This window comes from Rhinolophus sinicus, linkage group LG15 (genome assembly GCF_036562045.2).
Source record: "Rhinolophus sinicus isolate RSC01 linkage group LG15, ASM3656204v1, whole genome shotgun sequence".
Classification (NCBI taxonomy): Eukaryota; Metazoa; Chordata; class Mammalia; order Chiroptera; family Rhinolophidae; genus Rhinolophus; species Rhinolophus sinicus.
In genome coordinates this window covers 40,819,396-40,839,621 of record NC_133764.1, presented here as the reverse complement: position 1 = coordinate 40,839,621, position 20,226 = coordinate 40,819,396, and the positions used below count along the sequence as shown (strand labels likewise).

Here is a 20,226-nt window from a genome sequence, read left to right as displayed (position 1 = left end):
GGAATGTTGGGAAAGAGTGTGTTTTCCTAAAACCCATCAGCTCCAAGTCAAACCGTTGTTTTAGCTCTAGTTGTGGAGGGCGCAGCTCACTGGCCCATGTGGGAATCAAACCAGTGACGTTAGTGGTACGAGCACTGTGCTCTAACCAACTGAGCCAGCCGTCTGTCCCTCAGTATGTATTCTTTAAAAGGGAAACAACTTCCCTGTCCAGGCCAGTTTCAAAAGCTGGGAATTCTGGGAGTGGAAACTCCGGTAGCGAAAGCATGCAGCTTTTGCAGGGTGTCCCTGAAGCCCTCTAGTGCACTTGCGGACAGCGGTTGGAGGAGCGGTGATGCTGTGGGCCCTGGCCTGGGATCCATGGCAGTGCCCACTGTCCGCCCTGCCTTGGTCTCCACTCTGCTGATCCCCCCCGCCCCTCCCTTTCTGGGTCTCCTGGGAGGGCCCGGCTGTGGGGCCCTGGGAGCTGGCGCCATCGGTGGCTGATGCTCCCACAGAAGGGCGCTTCTGGGGCTTGGGTGGCAGCTTGTTCCTTGGCTCGCTAGTCGAGACCTCCACCACTGTGGCAGCTGTCTCCCTCCATCTTCTGCCCCTGTGGCGCCTGTCGCTCCCAGTACATGATGCCCACCAGGGCTGGTGGCTGGAGAGGTTCCAGGCCCTTGGCAGGCTTCTGAAAGCTGAATCCACTGCCTCGCCTTCCCTCGGGCTCCAGGGTCCTCCGTGTGCAGCCTTCTTGGGCCCAGACTCTGCTGCGGGCTGAGTGTCGTCAACTCATGGTGCCAGCCCCGTGCGGCTGCGGTGGCTCCGCCAGCACCTGGCATGGCCACCTGCTTGGACGCTGAGCTCCAGGGCCCTGGTCAGGTGGCTGCTGGCCCTAGAGAAGTCCTGAAACCGAAGTGTGAGTCTTGAAATACTGTTGACAGTCATAACCTGTCCATAAGGTGATTGGGAATAGAACTTAAGCCAGGTAAGACCTGTGTGCAGAAGATTTAAAACTTTATTGGAGGACTCTGAGCAAGTGCAGACATTGCATGTTTGTGGAGTGGAAGACTCAGTAAGATGTCGGTTCTCCCAGACTTCCTCTTAGGGTTCAGTAGGGTTCTGGTCTTCTGGTCAAACAGAGCTTCTCTTCCGACGTGACAAGCTGACTCGAGAATGCACAGAATAGCGAAGGGCTGAGATTGGCTGACACTCCTGAGGAAGAGGGGCCTTTGCCCCCCAGTCAAAACTCACAGTGCCTGGAAGTAGTGACAAGCTGAAGGGCTGAGCACAGCTAGCACCCATCGTGGCTTCTCAGTATCACTGCCACTGAGGGGCCAGGCTGCTGGGACGGCAGGGAGTGAGTGGTAGGCGGGCCAGGCACATGCTGTGGCTGAGGAAGGTGCTCAGAGGTCAGCGGGCACATGTTCAGAGGACACCCAGACATGTGGCCAGATCTGGTACAGTTAGAACCTCATCATGAATGGATGATAGCACATGGGAAACAGGGAGGCGAGTCCACAAGTCCGTAATGCTACTAAGTTAAACTCCACAGAGAAATGCAGGAGGAACCATTAGAAATGAAAAATTATTGCCGTAGTGATTGGTTCAGGTGGGAATCACGGATGTGTGCGAACTACTTAAGGGGGACGGTCTTGACGCTACCCGCTAAGCTTCATCCACAGATAACTTACGTGTTTCCCCGAAAATCAGACCTAGCTGGACCATCAGCTCTAATGCGTCTTCTGGAGCAAAAGTTAACATAGGATCCGTTCTTATATAAGATCCAGTATTTATATTATATTATACCTGATCTCATATGAGAACTGGGTCTTATATTAAAATAAGACTGGGTCTTATATTAATTTTTGCTCCAAAAGACGCATTAGAGCTGATGGTCCAGCTAGGTCTAATTTTTGGGGAAACACGGTAGCGTCTATGTATTAGGGTATTTTTCAGAGTTCTGCTTTACTTATTTGTAATTGAACTCCAGTGTCGTCTGGGGACATACTTTGTCTGACTTTGAATCCGTTGGACTTCATTGAGACCTGTTTTGTGTCTACCGTGGTAAATGCCCGGTGCATACTTGAGAAGACTGTTCTGTTGGGTCAGAGGGTGGGTGTGTCTCTCCTTGTGGTTTTGCTTATGTGTTTGGAAGCTCTCTTGTTAGCTGCATATACATTAAGAATTACATTCTCTTGGGGCCGGCCCGGTGGCTCAGGCGGTTAGAGCTCCATGCTCCTAACTCCGAAGGCTGCCGTTTCGATTCCCACATGGGCCAGTGGGCTCTCAACCACAAGGTTGCCAGTTCAACTCCTCGAGTCCCGCAAGGGATGGTGGGCAGCGCCCCCTGCAACTAAGATTGAACACAGCACCTTGAGCTGAGCTGCCGCTGAGCTCCCTGATGGCTCAGTTGGTTGGAATGCATCTTCTCAACCACAAGGTTGCCGGTTTGACTCCTGCAAGGGATGGTGGGCTGTGCCCCCTGCAACTAGCAATGGCAACTGAACCTGGAGCTGAGCTGTGCCCTCCACAACTAAGACTGAAAGGACAACAACTTGAAGCTGAAGAGCACCCTCCACAACTGAGATTGAAAGGACAACAACTTGACTTGGAAAAAAGGCCTGGAAGTGCACACTGGTCCCTAATAAAAAGTCCTGTTCCCCTTCCCCAATTAAAAAAAAAAAAAAAAGAGTTACGTTCTCTTGATAATTGGATGCCTTTGTCAGTCACTATGTAATGACTGATACATACATTTCTGGAAATAGTCTCCTCCATAGCGCCTGACTCTACATAACATTCTGTGCTCTTCTGTCTAATATTAGTGCGATACACTGTCCTCTTCCTTGTAACTCTTTGTATCCACATGGTGCTTAGTATAAGCAGCCAGCGAATTGGTGCTTTTTTTTCTGTCGAATTGGAGAAAGTATGTCTCATTTGGGGTGTTTAAATTGTAGCGGATCCTCAGATACCATCATTTTGTTACAGTGGTGCTGAGACATCTAGGAACTTGCATTTTGTTTAATCAGTTAGACCGCGGTGACATTGGTCTCCTTAGATATTGGTTCACTTAACAGTTACAAGACCTATCAGCTACTTAGTGTGTTCACATTTAATGTGATCATTGGTGGGCTGGGTTTGCATCTGCCCTCCTGGTGGTTTTTGTCTCCTCTGGTCTTTGTTTCCCCACCTCTTTAATCCTGCCTTTTTTTGGATGAAACATTTTCTGACATTTCTTAATGACTTTTTCATGCTTAGCTCCTCTGTTGCTTATTAACCGTTCTCTCCTGTTACTTCAGTGGTCCAGGTAGTGTTCATCACGTACACCTTTACCTGTCGCAGTCTCTGCAGGTAACACTCTGACTTCACAGGGAGCAGGAGAATCGTAAGGAAGTGCTCTTCCATGTCTCCCATCCCAGGCTGTGGCACTGACATGTGCATTGACTCAGACCTGTAATAACCCCGTGTCGCGTTGCCAGTTTTGTTGGAACAGTCATACCAGGGCTGAGTTCATGAACTTGTTGAAATGATAACGCTTTTGGATATTAGCGGGATAACTCATGAATTTGTATCAACTGGACAAACAGTTAACCAAGTTGACTATTTGGAAGTGCTGAAAAGACTGCATGAAAAAGTTAGATGACCTGAACTTTTCACCAATTCATGGCTCTTGCATCACGACAATGCACCAGCTCACAGGGCACTGCTTTTAGCCAGTAAACAAATAACTGTACTGGAACACCCTCCCTACTCACCTGATCTGGCCTCCAATGACTTCTTTCTTTACCCGAAGATAAAGGAAATACAGAAAGGAAGACATTTTGATGACATTCAGGACATCAAGGGTAATATGATGACAGCTCTGATGGCCATTGTTTTGAAGGGTGGACTAGGCGCTGGCATCGGTGCACAGCTTCCCAAGGGGAGTACTTCAAAGGTGCCCATAATGATATCAGCAATGAGATATGTAGCACTTTTTCTAGGATGAGTTCGTGAACTTACTTGTTAGACCTCATATGTTGCAGGTGTGCTGCTGTTTCCGGTGTCTTTTTTGCTTCATGGAGCCCCACTCACAGCTAGCTGCCCTCGCCTTCTGTCTGTTGAGGAGCGTGTATAACAGTGCAGGCCTGCAGGTGATGGGGTCGTTAGCTTTTCACATCTGCAGATGCCTTGGTTTTGTCTTCGCCGAGTGAGGTTTCCTCGCCACCTATGCTTTTGTAGCTTGCCCGCGTTTCTTGCTGTGCGTGAAAGGTATTCTCCACTGACTTCATACGGTGCTGGTCCTCATGAGAAGTTGCAGCCATCCTGGTCTTTGTTCCTCTGTATGTGATGCGTCTTCTTTCTCTGGCTGCTGTCCAGGTGGTCTCATCACTAGTGATCAATTTGATTATCAGGGATGTTAGTGTCACGTTCTTCAGGGTCCTTGTGCTTGGGAATTGTTGAGCTTCTCGAATGGGTGGGTTTGTTGTTTTCATCCAGCTGTTTCTTCCAGTGTGGTTTCTGCTGCCCTCCTCCCTTCTCTTTCCTCCCTTCGGGGCTCCAGTTACAGAAATGTTAGGTGGCTTAGAGTTGTCCCACAGCTGACTGAAGCTCTTGTTGGCTTTCTCAGTAGTCTCTATTGCTGTACCTTCAAGTTCACGACTTCTGCAATGTCTGATCTGCTCTTAATCCCACCCCACGTGTCTTTCGCCTTAACCACTGTGGTGGTCGTCTCTTTAAGTGAATTTGAGTCTTCTGTTTATCTCCCGTGCCATGCCTCTGTTTAACTTTGATGAAACGCAGTCATGGAATACAGTTATAATTTATAATAACTGGTATTGCCCTCTGCTAATTCTGGCAGCTGAGTCAGTTTCAACTGATTGACTGTTCTCAGGTTGAGTCATGTTTTCTGCTCCTTTGCATACCTGGTGACCTTGGGTGCCAGGCACTGAACTCTCTCTACCATCCTCTGTGCTGGGTACTTGAATAGTCCTCAGGTTCTTCCTTGGCTTAGTTAATGGGATGAAGTGAAGTCACTTCCATGTGTTCAAGTCTTGCTTTTCTGCTGACTCTCAAGGCAGGACCGGGGCTGCACTGGTCCTGTCCTGTCTTTCAGGCTTCAGTGTCATTTGTTGCTTTTTTGTCTCAGAAACAAAACTATCTTTTGGTAAATTGGGTCCCCATTACTCCATCTGGGCTGGAAGTAGAAGTAATGTTGAAACTTGTAAAAGAAGATAATAACATCCCTTTCTGACTGAGTACAGAAAGGATTTCTTAATGTAAGATACTAAAGAGATTATTCACAAAGGAAAAGATTGATACATTTATCTTTGTGAAAATTGAGCATGTCTATCAAAAGACTCCAAAAGAAAATAAAAACATGCCATTAACTGAGAAGGAATTTGCCTCACTTGAAACAAAGATAACTTAGTATCCAGAATTTAGAAAGAACTACTATAAATATGAAAAAGACATCCTGATAGGAAAAGTTGGCAGAAATGTGCAGACATTTCAGAAGAGAGGAAACGTGGATGGCCAGCACATGTGTGCATAGAAGCTGAGAGATAGTTAACAGTCGAGAGGTGTGACGTGCTCTTGGCAGCGAGCGCCTGCTCCAGGTGGTGGGAGTGTAAGCTGCTTGATCCTTCTAGAAGACAGTTCGATAGTGTCTTGTATTGTCAGATCATTTGTACCTTGTGTTTCTGGGTATGTACCTGGGGGAAAACAGATAGGGACAAGCAGTCCACATGGAAGAGTTTGTCATTGGACATGGGTAAGAGTGTACTTAACTGTCTGTAACGGGAAAATTAACCCTAAACAACCCAGATGACAGAAGAATAGGTGAATTGTGATGTATTCTCCAAGTGGAATAGTAGATAGCATGAATGCTTGTTTTATTCGAAGCAAGGAAGTGACCAAGTTCTGGGTAGTCATTTTCTGGGGATCCCGGGAGTGGGAGCAAGGCGGGTAAAAGTAGGTGCAGTCAATTAGGAGCGCCCTGCGTCTGTGAGGTGCTGGGCTACAAGCCTGTGTTACATTATGCTTTGTATCTCATGTGTTTAATTTGTTCTCATGTAATATGGAAGATACATTTCTGAAATACGAATTTTCAAAATGAAAGGGGGTTGCCCTCTTGGTATCAAAACTTGCTATTACTCTAAACTGAAAATAGTTTAGCATTTTTGTGTAGTCACACATCGTTTAGCGATGGGGATCCATTCTGAGAAATGCGGCGTTAGGCGATTTCGTCGTCGTGCGAACGTCAGGGGCACGTACACACCTGGACGGTGCCGCCCACTGCACACCTGGGCTGGATGGCATAGCCCGAGGCTCCTGGGCTACCAGCCTGTCCAGCACGTTACTGTACTGAGTACTGTCGGCACCTGTAACACAGTGGTGAGTGCCTGTGCGTCTAAAGAGACCTAAACACAGCACAGGTGGAGTGAGAACACGGATAAAAGGTAAGCAACGGTCCGCCTGTGTGTGCAGGACACTTGCCGAGGAGCCTGCAGGACGGGACTTCGCTGAGTCAGGGAGCGAGCAGGGGCTGCCACAGCCACGGACACGGCTGCCCACAGCCGTGCACTTTATACACACTGCGCTCGGCCTCCATGAATTCATGAAGCGACTGAAGCAGAGGAAACGCTGCCCTCAAGAGACGCGGAGAACGCGGGGTGTATGAGGCTGCTGCCGGCGTCACACGGCTGCTGCCGTCCCACACACTTCATTTTAGAGTGGAAAGAGCACACTGTCACGTAACAGGAACACTACCAGTGCAGCAGCGTAAGGACGGAAACCGCTGTCACCATCGTTTATTATCGTCAAGTGTCGTGTGCTGCGCGCAGTCGTATGTGCTGACTCTTGGGACTGGCAGGGCAGTGGGTCTGTTTACGCCAGCGCCCCCACACGTGCTGTGATGTCATGCCAGCCACGGCATCACTAGGCCAGAGGGATCTTCAGCTCCCTTATAACCTACGCACCACCGTCGTGTGTGCCGTATGCAGCCTGTCACGACCGAAATGCTATGTGGCACGTGACGGGGGCCAGAAAGCACGGCAGTGAGTGCTCTCCAAACAACCCGGTAATGATGGGTGTGTTAGGGCCCCTGCGGCCACGGCTGGAACGCTGAACAGCAGAGTAAGTGACATAGTATTGGGGCATAGACCAAAGTGTAAAAAGAGACATCCGTAGGTCAAACTGATACAAAAATGATGGATAAATAAAAGGGGAGAAGAGACACATCTCATGCAGAAGAATCCCAAGTAATGTGTGTAGGTGCTCTGCCCTCGGGGAGGGAGAGCACACCCCCCACCCCTGAAGTGCGGGGGCCGTGGTGACGTCCTCCCAAAGGGCATGAGAGAGAGGATACGCCTGGAAGACACCTCAGCCAGGTGACCAAGGTCACAGCAACACTCACGAGTCACATTTAGAGCACGGACTCTGACGTCACGTGATAAGAAGGGCACTTTGCCTCCGTGGTCTTCCTCCCCCAAGCCCACGAGGCCAGAATAATGGTGAGAGACACGTCAGACAAATCCCAGTAGAGGGACAGTCTCCAGAACCCCCACCCAGCACTCTCAGAACTGCCAAGGTCACCCAGAACAAGGGGCATCTGAGAGATGTCCCAGCCCAGGGGAGCCTGCGGAGACGTGAGGACTGAATGCCATGTGGGATCCTGGAGCAGAAAAGGGACAATAGGTTAAAACTAAGGAACTGTGAATAGGCTTTCAGTAGTAAAATGTGTCCGTGTTGGTTCAGAATTGTGACAAACGCGCCGCACTAACAGCAGATGTCAGTCCTTGGGACCTGGGCGCGCGGTGTGCAGGGTGGGGACTCTGCTTGTTCAGCCCGAGCCCCTCTCTCGCCCTGCTGTGCCTTCTCTGCCCTGTGTTCGCCCACTCCCACACCTCACGTTCTCACCTTGTGTCATTTCTGACTGCTGCCCGCCTGACCCTGGTCAGAAAGAAAGCATCTGTGTGGTGTGGATTAGGCGTGGCGGGGCCTTCTGAGCCCAGCTCAGCCCTGGTGACGCCCGTGGTCTCTTGCAGTGGGCATACCCACCATCCGGTGGTGCGGGGCGGAGGGCGACTACAATGTGATGGTGATGGAGCTGCTGGGACCAAGCCTGGAAGACCTCTTCAACTTCTGCTCCAGGAAATTCAGTCTCAAAACTGTCCTGCTGCTTGCTGACCAAATGGTGAGTGCGTTTTTGTGCAGTGATGGGTCTGACCGGGGTCCTGATGACGTACGCACGGGCCGCTCTCCCATCAGCACTCCTGCTGTGCACAGGGAGGGAATGGACGTTCAGCAACCCTTGCCACATGAGAATTACCCAGTAGGTTGGGTTTGGATAGCCACTGTGGGCACGGCCTGGTACATTCACGGGGTCGGGGGCGGCCCCTGCCCGACGGGGTGCAGAGGGGACTTCTGGTGCAGACCGGTGTCCCATGGCGGCTGTCACTACAGGCCACTGTCTGCCCACCCCCAGGAGAGCCAATGAGGGAAATGTCCAGGCCCATGTGGGGGTGAGGTGGTCGGTTCAGGACCCCTTCCTGAATGTTGAATGACTGCTCTGGCCAAGGGGCACCGAACATGCAGCCCCACGCACCGCCATCTGGGGTAACGTAGCCCTGCTGCTGTGCCTACAGATTAGTCGTATCGAGTACATTCACTCCAAGAACTTCATCCACCGGGACGTGAAGCCTGACAACTTCCTCATGGGGCTGGGCAAGAAGGGCAACCTGGTGTACATCATCGACTTTGGCCTGGCCAAGAAGTACCGGGATGCCCGCACCCACCAGCACATCCCCTACCGCGAGAACAAGAACCTCACGGGGACCGCGCGGTACGCCTCCATCAACACGCATCTCGGAATCGGTGAGCCGTGGGTGTTGGGCTGTCCTGCGCCAGCCCGCTGGCCTAGCTGCCTGGGCACGTCCCTCAGTTCGGGGAAAGGCCAGCCACTCGGGGGACCTGGGTGTGTCAGCACGTTTGGGGTGCTGCATGGGGTGCTTGCCAGCAAAGTTGTGTGCAAAGGCAGGCTTCGGGGGCTGTGCACGTGTTGCTCTGGGAGGCGCGGTGGGGGTGGGCAGGTGATCGCGCTTCTGACAGCTGGGATGGTGCTGTCACTTCTCTGGGTGTGGATGTTTCCTAACGTCACATCCCGGGCAACTTCTGGTGAAACAAAAGAATCCAAATGCGTTTCTCTGATTTCCAAGGTTCATTTCCATGGGAAGTGTCTGCTGGTTGATGCAAGTGCACATGGGCCATCCTTGACCCATTTCCCTTCTCTTTCCAGAACAATCTCGAAGGGACGACTTGGAGTCACTGGGGTACGTGCTCATGTACTTCAACCTGGGCTCCCTGCCCTGGCAGGGCCTGAAGGCTGCCACCAAGAGACAGAAGTACGAGCGGATCAGCGAGAAGAAGATGTCCACCCCCATCGAGGTGCTGTGCAAAGGCTACCCCTGTGAGTGTCCTGCAGGGCCTGCCTGGCGTGTGTCCCCAGTGCCTGGGGGGTGCACTGGGAGGCGAACAAGGCGAACCCCCTTGGAGTCGGCTCAGAGGGGTCCTCGTGGGCCCGTGTGTGCCCTCGTGCTTAGGGAGGTGAGAGTGGGCTGGTGGCCTGTCCGTCAGCACGTCCGGAGCCATAACGGAGTTGCCCTTTGCTTTGTGGGACTGCCCCTAGGATGGGTGCCCCAGGGGGAACAATTGCTCTGCCATGCCATATTGTGACCGGTACTGCAGACCCCACGTCTCACCTGCAGTGGGGGCAGTGGGGCCCGGGGGGCGGGGCAGACAGTACTTTCCTAAACACCGGTGGTTCCCGGGTGGGGCGTTGTAGTGAGCGCTGGCTTTCTTGTCATTTTCCAGCTGAATTTGCCACGTACCTGAATTTCTGCCGCTCCTTGCGTTTTGACGATAAACCGGACTACTCATACCTGAGACAGCTCTTCAGGAACCTGTTCCATCGCCAGGGTTTCTCCTATGACTATGTGTTTGATTGGAACATGCTCAAATTTGTAAGTGGCCACCACCGCACTGGGGCTCAGTGAGGACGGGAACAGCCTGGTCAGCGCCAGGCCGCTGCCGCTGTGTGGTCGTGTCTTGTAAGGAGCGAGCTGTATGAGGCTTGAACTCTGGAAGGCCTGTTTGCTGCACTGCGGAGCCTGGTGTTTCTGTAGGGCTGTGGCTGTGGGGTCCCCCTGAAAGTGAGGTGCTGAGAAGCAAGGTGTCCAAACAAGGTGTTTGAAGGGAAAGCAAATGGCAGGCAGGACGATGGGGGACCGGGGTCTCCCCGGGGCACTGGAGTCTGTGGGGTGCGGGCAGCAGGCCATGTGGAGTAGACTCTGTCCACAGGAGCAGGTCCACTTGGAGGCAGAGCTTCTGCTTGAATGCTCTGCCTTCTTGACTTTGAAGATGGTTTCATTATCATCATCGTCGTCACTCCTGCGTGTCGTGGTTTCTGACTGTCTGAGACGTGTGTGTCGGCACGGTGCCCACATGTTGGTTGTGCAGGAGGGGAGGGCCCGCCCCACCTGCCCCCCACCCAGCCGGGCCCTGCCGAGCACCTGGCGTCCGCTCAGCTGGGCGCCGCACATTCAGTCTGGCTTTGGCCCTGCGATGAGCTCAACTCATCTTTGAGGCCCAATTTGTTCGCTGAAGGCTCACGCGAGTGCTGCAGGAGGGGGGCGGAGCTCACACTTGAATTTGTTCCACTAAAACCGCTGCCCATCCTGCCTGAGTTGGTTCTTTAGGTTCAGGTCATTGACCTTTGGACAGCACCGTCAGAGCTCCAGTTGCTTTGCAACTTCCACTTCCTCTTTCGTTAAAAACGTGTTCTGTTCAGTTAAGAGCTTAAACCAGAAATTGGAACCTATCCCGGGTGACAGCCTGACTGATGGGCAGAGCCTCCTTCACAGGGTGCAAAACAGGAAGCCTTTCCCGGCCTGGCACGTGCAGGGGGCTTGTATGGACTCAGCCTCCCTGAGTGGGGTCCAGCCGGCACAGCCAGCCTGACCGAGACGTGGCCTGTGCCACCCGGGGGACAGCCCGGAGCTGGGAGGACAGTGCCCTGCAGGTGACTTTACAGGGCAGCCATGGTGCTGCCCACACAGATTGCCAGAGTGTGGATATGTGGGTGGGCCTCCTGCCAGAGCCACTACAAGTTCCTCGTGTCAGGGCTCGGCACACCTTCTCCATAAAGGGCCCGATGGTAAATGTGCCGCAGTGTCAAGCACGCTGGAGCTGGAGCCAGCCCTCCCCCCAGGCAGTGGGTGGACGTCTCAGAAATAGATGTGTGTGGCTGGACTTGGCCGTGGGCTGCAGCTTGCAGGCTGGCCTGGCAGCTCTGGGGGTCCGGCGTGAGCCTCAGTGTGTGGGTGTCGCAGCCAAACCACTTGGCGTGCAGCCCCCAGCAGTGGCTGTTACTGAGTAATGGCTGCTCATAGGACACGCCTGGCTGCTGGCTCCCTCACGGGGGCTGTGCACCAACACGACATTTGCCCCAGGGCCTGGGGGTGGGGGCGTGTGGATTTGGACCTTCTCAGACTTCCCCACTGTCACCCTGTGGGGCTGACCCCTGACACCTCAAGCCGATTTCCTGTCCTGTGCAAATGTTGACAGAAGAGGGCCATCCAGCTGCCTCGGCGATGGGCGGGATGGGATTTCCTCTGCTGTGTTGGGAAGTGGGGTCCTTGCTGCATCACTCACAGATTGTCTGCTCATCTCTACATTGTCCTGGAGGGAGAAATGGCTCGTTGGCATGGATGGCTTCTTGGGTGGTCTTGTCCCCGATGCCACGGTGTTTTCTCGGGTTGGGGAGACAAGGGATTGGGTGGTTTTTTGGTGAGCCCCGTTCAGTGCTGGTCTTATCTCTTTCCTTCTCAGGGTGCCAGCCGGGCCGCCGACGATGCCGAGCGGGAGCGCCGGGACCGGGAGGAGCGATTGAGGCACTCCCGGAACCCTGCCACCCGCGGCTTGCCTTCCACTGCCTCAGGCCGGCTGAGGGGGACGCAAGAAGTGGCTCCTCCCACGCCCCTCACCCCTACCTCACACACTGGTGAGTGGTCCTGGGGCCACCAGCTCGTGCTACATCCCCCCTTTGTAGGCAGTGATGGTGGTTCTGGCCCTTCGGGCTATGTGACCTTGGGTGGGAGGGGAGAGCCAGCTCTGTGCGTCCCCCTCCCAGTATGTCACTCCCGAGGGTGGGCAGGCCACGGAGCTGCCTGGGCCGGCGCCTTCGGGAACGTCTGTGGCTTCTCGTACTTCTGACGTATGTTCCCCCACGAGTTGCCCGTCCTGGGCAGAGGCCTGGGGGCCTGCCCATTGGGGCTCTGGTGTCCTGGGTGCTAGCCAGGGACCCCCTGCCTGTGACCAGCCTGGAAGCCCTTGGCCCGCTCCACCTGGCGCTGAGGAGGGAGCCCTGGTGGTGGGTGTGGGCCTTGCCAGGCCTCACCACCACCCGCCCTTCCTGTACAGCTAACACCTCCCCGCGGCCCGTGTCCGGCGTGGAGCGCGAGCGGAAGGTGAGCATGCGGCTGCACCGGGGCGCCCCCGTCAACATGTCCTCGTCCGACCTCACGGGCCGGCAAGACACGTCCCGCATGTCCACCTCTCAGGTATGTGCCCCGTGGGCTGGCGCTGCTCCACAGGGCTGGTCTCACAGGAAGGTCGTGGGCTGGGCTCGGGGGGGGTCTCCTCCCTTCCCGCTATCCCCCCTCCCCTTTCCTCCCCAGTTTGTGAGTGTTTTAACCCATGGGGCATGTTGTCCCCTGGCTGCTGTTGAGCCCTTGGTTGAGAGCCTTGGTGACAAGCAGTGTGGGCCCAGGCTCCCCCACTCTCTGCCGTGCTGGGGCAGGTGCTGGGGCTGCTCTGTCCTGTGCCCAGGCCTGGGTGGCTGTGGGGGCTCGGCCGTCCTCCCGACGCAGATGGGGCCCGCTGCTTGTCTGTCACTGCCACACCCAGCCTGGGACACTTCCTCGCAGAGAGCCTGTGCCGGGGAGGGGACAGTACTGTTATCAGTCCTGTGATGTAGTGTGGACAGAGGCCTGGGGGAGCCAGCGCCTGGTGACGAGCCCTGGGGCAAGGGTCCCATCTCCCCTGACGGGGCTGGCGTACGCATCCTGCCCATCGGTTCCCTCCACCCACATCGCGTCCCCACTCGCGCTCTTGTCACTGCTGCTCTTTCGCCTTTGTGCGCTGGTCTCAACACAGCAGCTGCATCTGCTCAGGTGGCTTTCAGGGGCCCTGCCATGGCCAGGAACCCGCCTGAGCGGGGCTGTTCCTCCCGCTTCGGCAAGCGTTCCGTGTGTATCCTGGGGGCAGCCCAGGCCCCGGGCTGGTCACCAAGATGCTGTCCCGGTGGCCGGGCTCTGCTGGGTGTGGGCACCGGTGCTGGGGAGTGGGGTGGGCCAAGCGTGTGGGGTGCATGTGCCTGTGAGGTGGCCTGGAGCTGGCTGCTCAGCCGCGGTTGAACAGGTGTGCCCGGCGGCCGCTTTCCTTCCGATCAGCACCTTCCGTTCACTGGTGATTCTGCTAGAGGTGGCTGGGTTTGGACTGTAGCTTTTTCTAGGGAGACTGAATTGTGGGGCTCAAGGGGTCTTTAGGTTAACGAGATTGGGCCACCACGGCCCCTGGACCCACCCCTCCCTCACCACAGGCACAGGTCTTCCTGGGGCTCTTCCCACAAGCCCTGGGAGCCATGAGCCAGCAGCTGGGAGCAGGTCCTGGGTGCTGTCCGCATGCGCCTGGGCGTGCGGCCAGCTCTGTGACCCTGGACTCCTCAGGCCTCAGGCTTGACCGGGGCCTATGGACAGCAGGCGCTTTGTCTGGACTCAGCGCCACATGTCAGGGACTCAGCCAGTGTAGACTAAGCATCTGGGGTCGTTGGGGTAATGAGTCGGAAGGTCCCGTGGGTGCGTGGCAGGGACAGGCCCGAGTCCTGTCCTCACTGCCCGGCCTGAGCCCCCGGGGACACCTTCCTGTGAGATCTCAGCTAGATGAGGTGAGCTTGTGCCCTGCGCTCCTATGTCCTTGCTCTCACTTTCCTGCTCTCTATATGGAGGGAGAGAGCGGGGCCCAAACATGGGGGCGGGGGCTCAGGGAAAGAGGTTTGATTTGGGGTGTTTCCCCTCCCAGAAGTACAGCACCCTACTTTTTGTTCCTGGTCACCCTGGAGATTTTCTCAGGATCTTTTTCACGTCGAGGACATGGCCCCTGGGGGGTGTTCTTTGGGTTTTCCTGGTCACCGTGGGCCTTCCTTTCAGAGCCTTCCGCCCTCCCAGGCCACGGTCAGTGTCTGGGGGACAGCACAGATTCCGTCTGGGACTCAGCCGAGGGGCTTGGAAGTTACAGAGTGTGTGTCCCTCTAGGTTCTGCGATTCTGTGGCCTCCATTCACACTTGCTCCCCCTAAAGAAAGGGGTGACAGTAGAAGCAGCATTGCAAGTGTTGAGCAGGAGCCGCAGGCAGTATGTGCGCATAGACCCTGGCCGGGTGCTGGTCACCTGCTTCCTGTGTGGTCACCTCCCTGGGCCCTGAGCCCTTGGGGAGGTGCCGTGGCGTCCCAGGCAGACGCCAGCCCCACGGGTGCTGCAGCTTCAGCACAGGTTGTCTGGAGCCGCCGGCCAGCCTGTGTGAGAACCCGCCGACCCTCTCCAGCTGGGCGGGGCTGGGGTCGGCTCCTGTGTCCCTTGTCCTGACCCCATGGCCCTCATGCGCTGAGACTGCAAGAGGCGGGCAGCTCATGCTAGACCAGCCCCCCCAGGGAGACTCCAGGTCCCGCATTCTGGACTCCAGAGTACGAGTCTGGGTCCTTCGGCCAGAATGACGTGGAGCCTGAAGGACACCTGGCGGGTGAGCCTGTTTGTGGGGTCGTCGTCTTTGTGACAAGAAAGGGCCTCACCACCCAGCTGTGCTGTTAAAATGGCTGCTGGTTCCGGGGCCTGGCGTTTCTTTTGATTTACTGCTTTTGACCCGTCCTCCGGGTAAGGTCCCATCACCATCTTCCTTGTGTCGGTGAGGAAGTGCGTCCAGTCTGTGTGTCACAGGGAGGTGGCGTCAGGGCGTCAGGTTCTTTCCGTGGGAGGACGGGGCTCTGCCCTGGCCCTTGTCAGCCTCGGTCACATCGTCCTGGGCAGTGGCTGCAGTCGGCTCGTGATCAGGGTGTCAGAGGTGAGGCTGGGGTCCCCCTGAGGCACCTGGCTGAAACAGGACGCCCCCTCCGTCCTGGCCGCAGGGAGCCCTCACCGACTGCTGTCTTCTCCCACCTCAGAATAGCATCCCTTTCGACCACCACGGCAAGTAGCTGCACGGCCCGTCCCGCCCCGTGGAAGGCGGCACTGGGTGAGTGCTCAGGGCGGGGCTCGCGGGCGGGGCTCACCCCTCGCCCCCCTGGGAGTGCACAGATGGGCTTGGGCTTGCATGCCAGCCGCTGCCAGTAGAGAGAGGCCTGCCCAGTCCTCACCGCGTGTGGATTCCAGAGCAGCTGTAGGGCGAGCAGTCCCCAAACGGGTGACCCCAGCACCTGCCCACTGTGTGCGTCGGTGCCCACGTGGGGGGCAGGGGCCCGGGGCTGTGCACCTGCGCTGGCTCCCCTGGTCCCGGCTCCAGGTCAGCTGTGCGGGTCTGTGTGTTGCGCTCACTGAGTGGCCACGCTTGGCGGGGGCTCTTGCTGCGGGAGACTCCTGGGGTCTCTGCCGTCCTGGCTTTGTCACCTCTCTCCCTCTTCCTTCCGCGTTTATTTCTGTCTTCGTCTGTTTTTCTTTTCGAACTTGGTCTCTGCGCAGCATCTCACCCCTGTGCCGTCTGTACCAGCCGTCACCCCAGCCGCCCGCTCCTCTGCCATTGGTGCATGGCTGGGCGCCAAGCCGTGCTCCCGTCCGGGTGACACTTGGCGACTCCTTCCCGCCGAGGGCTCGGCTGCTGTGTGCGGCCTGCTACCCTTCTAACATGCTGGTGCTCTCGGAAACGTCTTGATGGGAAGTGCTTGTCACGTCTTCCCCCGAAGGGCATCTCGGTGCCCCACGGGGCCTGGTCCCTGTTTGCAAAACACCAGATTCCTTTCCAGGAGAGGGACTGGGAGCAAGTAACTTCCTGCTTTGACTCTTCCTGTCGCTCATGAGCTTGTGGCTCCGCGGCTGCCAGGCCTCCTCGCCTGCATGCCTCTTCCTCCTTCCCCATCTTCCTGTCACTTGTTCCGCTGAGCACATGTCCTGGCCGCAGAGGGAGCGCCTGGAGCGGCTGGGGGCATGGGTGTCCAGTGTGGGGCTAGGCGCAGCTGCCCCCGCCTCACAGGGCGCCATCACTGTTTTGTACCCGAGCTGCCGCCCCAGCCGGAAGGACGCACTGACCTTGTCCTGTGCTTTGGCTCCGACAGATTCCCGGTCGGGTGGCTTCCAGTGGTCTTCAGTCTGTCGTGCACCGATGAGAACGCTCCTTTTTGCTGTGAAGGGCACACAATGAATGCATGGCTGATCTACTCTGTTACATGGCTTTACTAGTGACGTCCCGGCCTAGAGCACCGGGAGCTCTGCAGGCCACCCACCCAGCAGCGCCCATGGGGAGGCAAAACACAAACCAAACGGACAGACTGCGAGCTCTGCCACCGCCAGGGGCTCCACTGAGGCCCCCCACGTGAACTCTTGTCCCGGGGCTGGGAAGAGAAGCAGAGGGAGACGGCTGCCGAGAACCCACTGCGGTCAGGAGCCTGGCAGCCTCCCTCCCGCAGTGGCACGCCCGTGCTCCCTGGCGAGTCTGCTGTAACCACCGACCTACTTGGTTCAGACAGTTTTGTATCATTTTGCTAAAAATTATTGGCTTAAATCTGTGTAAAGAAATCTTTTTATTGTTTCTTTCTTGTCTGTTTTTGCGGTCTTAAACAAGGTGTGAACTTGAAAGAACGCTGACGGACACTGGCGTGGAGTTTCTGTATAGGATGGAGTGAGGCAGGGCGCAGGGATGCGGGAACCTGTCACCTGTTTCCTGTCGTTGTTTTGTTGTGCGGTCCACTGTGCAAAGGGGGTTTTCTCTCAGAAATTGTCACATGTATACGCGTGTGTAAGTAACGTGCGTGTCTGTGTGCTGTGTGTCTTGTGACCTCATTCACCTGGTTTTGGCTGTCACCCCCCCGACCGTGACTGAAATGCCGGTGCCCGTTTGTTCTTCCCAGATGCGAGATGGAAGCCAGGCGCTGAAGACTCGGAGCCGAGGCTTTCTGTGTGTCGCTGGTTCCCGCAGGGTCGTGGGTGGTGGTGGTGGTGGTGGTGGTGGCCTCAATGCCTTGGAGTTTGGGAAATTTTCTGAACAGACTGTAAATATTAGCAGCGAGGATTGGCCCTTCATGTGTTTTAACATCTGTGTTCTGAAAACCACGGCCGTGGCCGTCCACACTTGGTGCCAGGTGTGCTGCAAGGTGGCGGGCCGGGGACCCACTCTGAAGAGCCACGACGCAGTGACTTGGAGACCTGCCGCTCCCGGAGGGCGTGGGCGTGCGTGTTCATGGCCTTGCTGGGATGGAACGGACACCGGAAGTCCAGGGACGGGGCCTGCTGAGGCTCTCCGCCACGACCGGGCGGCTGGGCTCGTGGCTTTCCTGAGCTGCCGTCTCTTGTGCGGCTTCAGAGGCATCCAGTGGTGGCGGCAGCCAGCAGGCAGGAGCCCCCATCTCGGGGAAGCGAGGTGCAATATATGTGTTCGTGGGTAGTGTCACAGGTGGCCCTGTCACCCCACTGTGGAGTGTCGTTTGGAAAGTGGGTGTCGGAGGCAGCGAGGGGCCTGGAAGGTCCAGGTGTGTGACCCTCCTGCCTCCCAGCCCCGGCACAGGGGTGCTTGGGATGCTGGGATGCTGGGCTGGGGACGCTGACACAGGCTGCAGCTGCAGCTGCTGTGCAGGGCTCGGGCTGGCCCAGCGCCGCATGCAGGCGGGCTTCCCTCGCGGGAGGTGGGACGCTGCACCCACAGGCCAGTGCTGGTGATGGCCCGGCCACTCCAGACCTCGACCGTTTGGACAGGGGGATGGCCCCAGGCCCGTACTCAGCAGTGCTTGGGGACAGTGTTGACACGCACCACCTGTGGGAACCGTGGGAACCGTAGCCGAGTGTCTGTGCAGCCTGGGGCCGGGGGCAGGTCTGCCCTGCGCGTTTGTATGACCACTGTATTTGTGTACTTAGCACCGTGTCAGTAATAAATTCATGACAACGTGTACCTTTCTTCCCGCCCCGCCCTGTGGTCTTTTATTTCGTCAGGGGGACAGTTTTCGGTGTGTAGACTGACCATGTGGAAGCGCATGTTGGGAGGTGGGCATTGATGTTGCCCTCCCGGCATGGTGGTGTGTCAGCTGGTGGGGGCAGGTGGGGAGAGACTGGGTGGGGACGCGACCCCAGTGACCCTCTGGGAAGCTCCTGAACGACATCCCCCCACCTTGGGGTTGCCAGCATGGTACCTGTTCCCGCTGCCCGTGGTGGGGCACACACGGTTGCCACACATCCGCTCCCATGTGGCCTTGGGCGCCGTCCCTTCCCTTCTAACCAGCAGACAAATACTGTCTGGAAAGGCGGCATCTGTCCGTCCGTCTGTCTGTTCATCTGTTCTGTGCATGGTCTTGGCTTCCCTCTCCCACTTGAGTTGTTGAAACCCAAGAGCCCCCTCCCCCAAGAACTGGGGATGGCACTGAATAGGAAGGCAGGCCGGAGCCTGCCCCGCCCCCACCCCAGCCCAAGGCAGCTTGCCATCCTTCAAACCCCTTGTCCCGTCCGCCCGCCCCCTTGTGCTAACGGGCCTCTCCCGCCGCTCACCCGCCATGGAGGGGCTCGTGCAGGGGACCCAGACGCTTCTGGGTCCACTGCCACTCATTGCATGTGCCTGGGCTGCTTTCTGCCTCTTTGCCCTAAGGATGGGGGGCAGATGACGCCCCACGCCCTGCCCACTTGCTTTATCTCTTCCTGGGCCCACCCACCCCCTGCCATTCTGGCTGTGCCCGATTGTCCCTGAGGTTCTGGGCGAGGGCTGGGCTCTTCCTTGGCCCTGTCTCTTATGTTTGCACCCCATTTGCCGGTGCCTGGACCCAGCTGCAATGGCGTTGGGACCAGCCCTGAGCCACCCTCCTCTGTTTTCTTGTCAGGTGGGGGGGCTGTAGGCAGGTCAGGGACCACATGTGTCCTGGGTGTCCTTTGTGTGTCCCCTGCATCTCACTGGGGTGATGTGTGCATGCCCTCTGCAGAGGATGGCTCAGCACAGGTGTCTGCATCACTGGGTATTGGGGCTGTCTGGAGGGAGAGGATCAGCTCTCATCTGTACCCTCCCAGTCCCCCTCAACGACCCTTAGGGCCCTTGGTGGCCACAGCTACCTGAGAACAGGAAGTTTCCTTTCTCTGTGTCTTGGGCACAGCTGGAAACATCCGGAACCAGAAAACTAAGCAGACAAGGCTGTCTGCTCGCCCTCTCCCTGGCCCTGAGTGTCAGCCTCTAGTCAAGCCTTAGTCTAGTGGTACTGCTGCTACTGTGATGGCTGGGAGCATGTGGGCCGTGTTCCCAAGGCCAAGGGGAGGGGGCCTGGACCTCTCGCCCTCCCTGGACTGCATGGACCCCAGCCCACTGGCCAGCTGTGGGCCACACCTCCGTGGGGCAATCCAGACATGTTGACCATCTTGAGCTAGCTTAATAGTAGTGTCACCAGGGCATGACTTTAGGGGCTTGCCGGTCCTCACATGAGCCAGGCCCTTTGGTCACTGGTGTGGGGACAGCAGGGGACACCCACCACCTGCTGCTCCTGGCCAGCCAGGGTGAGGCGGCTCAGAGTTACGGGGGAAAACACTGTGGGGTGCTCGGGCCAATCGGCAGGCCTGGAATGAAAGTGCCTGGGGAGCTGCCAGGTTGAGGGGGTGGGGGCAGGTGTGAACGCCCGGGGCGCTGGGGAGGGCAGGGCCCCACTCCGCCTCGCACGGAGCACGGAGCTCGGGCCTGCAACAGCCTCAGCTTTGCCCAGGGGCCCTGCCTGGCCCACCAGGCACAGGCGGGTCACCACGTGCAGGGCTGTGCCTTGACCCTGTGGCTGCCAGTACCACCCAGCCCAACCCCTGGCAGAGGGGCCAGAAGGGCCAGAAGGGGTGACAGGTAGGGTCCCAGAGCTGTGGGACTGCAGGGGCCTCTGTGCAGAGCTCCTGGGCCGCGAGCAGGTGGGGTTAGCGGCCCCAGCCCGATGTGAGTGCTCGCTTGCTTTTCATTGCAGAGGAGCAGGGAGGTGGCATCTCTCCGGCTGCACTCGGCCCGCCAG

General features: G+C 57.0%; 1 protein-coding gene across 6 annotated transcripts in view; it reads left to right on the top strand.

Annotated features, from left to right (window-relative positions):
• CSNK1D (casein kinase 1 delta) overlaps positions 1 to 18,164 on the top strand; it is a 29,803-nt gene extending 11,639 nt beyond the window's left edge. For 3 of the 6 annotated variants that reach the window (XM_074320984.1, XM_074320988.1, XM_019735529.2), the window contains exons 3-10: positions 8,004 to 8,152; positions 8,604 to 8,832; positions 9,254 to 9,424; positions 9,829 to 9,977; positions 11,845 to 12,016; positions 12,436 to 12,575; positions 15,193 to 15,299; positions 16,333 to 18,164. In XM_074320984.1, the coding sequence (XP_074177085.1) occupies positions 8,004 to 8,152; positions 8,604 to 8,832; positions 9,254 to 9,424; positions 9,829 to 9,977; positions 11,845 to 12,016; positions 12,436 to 12,575; positions 15,193 to 15,261 (1,079 nt within the window). In that variant the 3' untranslated portion in view covers positions 15,262 to 15,299; positions 16,333 to 18,164. The remainder of the gene's footprint in view (positions 1 to 8,003; positions 8,153 to 8,603; positions 8,833 to 9,253; positions 9,425 to 9,828; positions 9,978 to 11,844; positions 12,017 to 12,435; positions 12,576 to 15,192; positions 15,300 to 16,332) is intronic. The other 3 variants (XM_074320986.1, XM_074320987.1, XM_074320985.1) reach the window with 2 other exon arrangements.
• Positions 18,165 to 20,226: the final 2,062 nt, after the last annotated feature.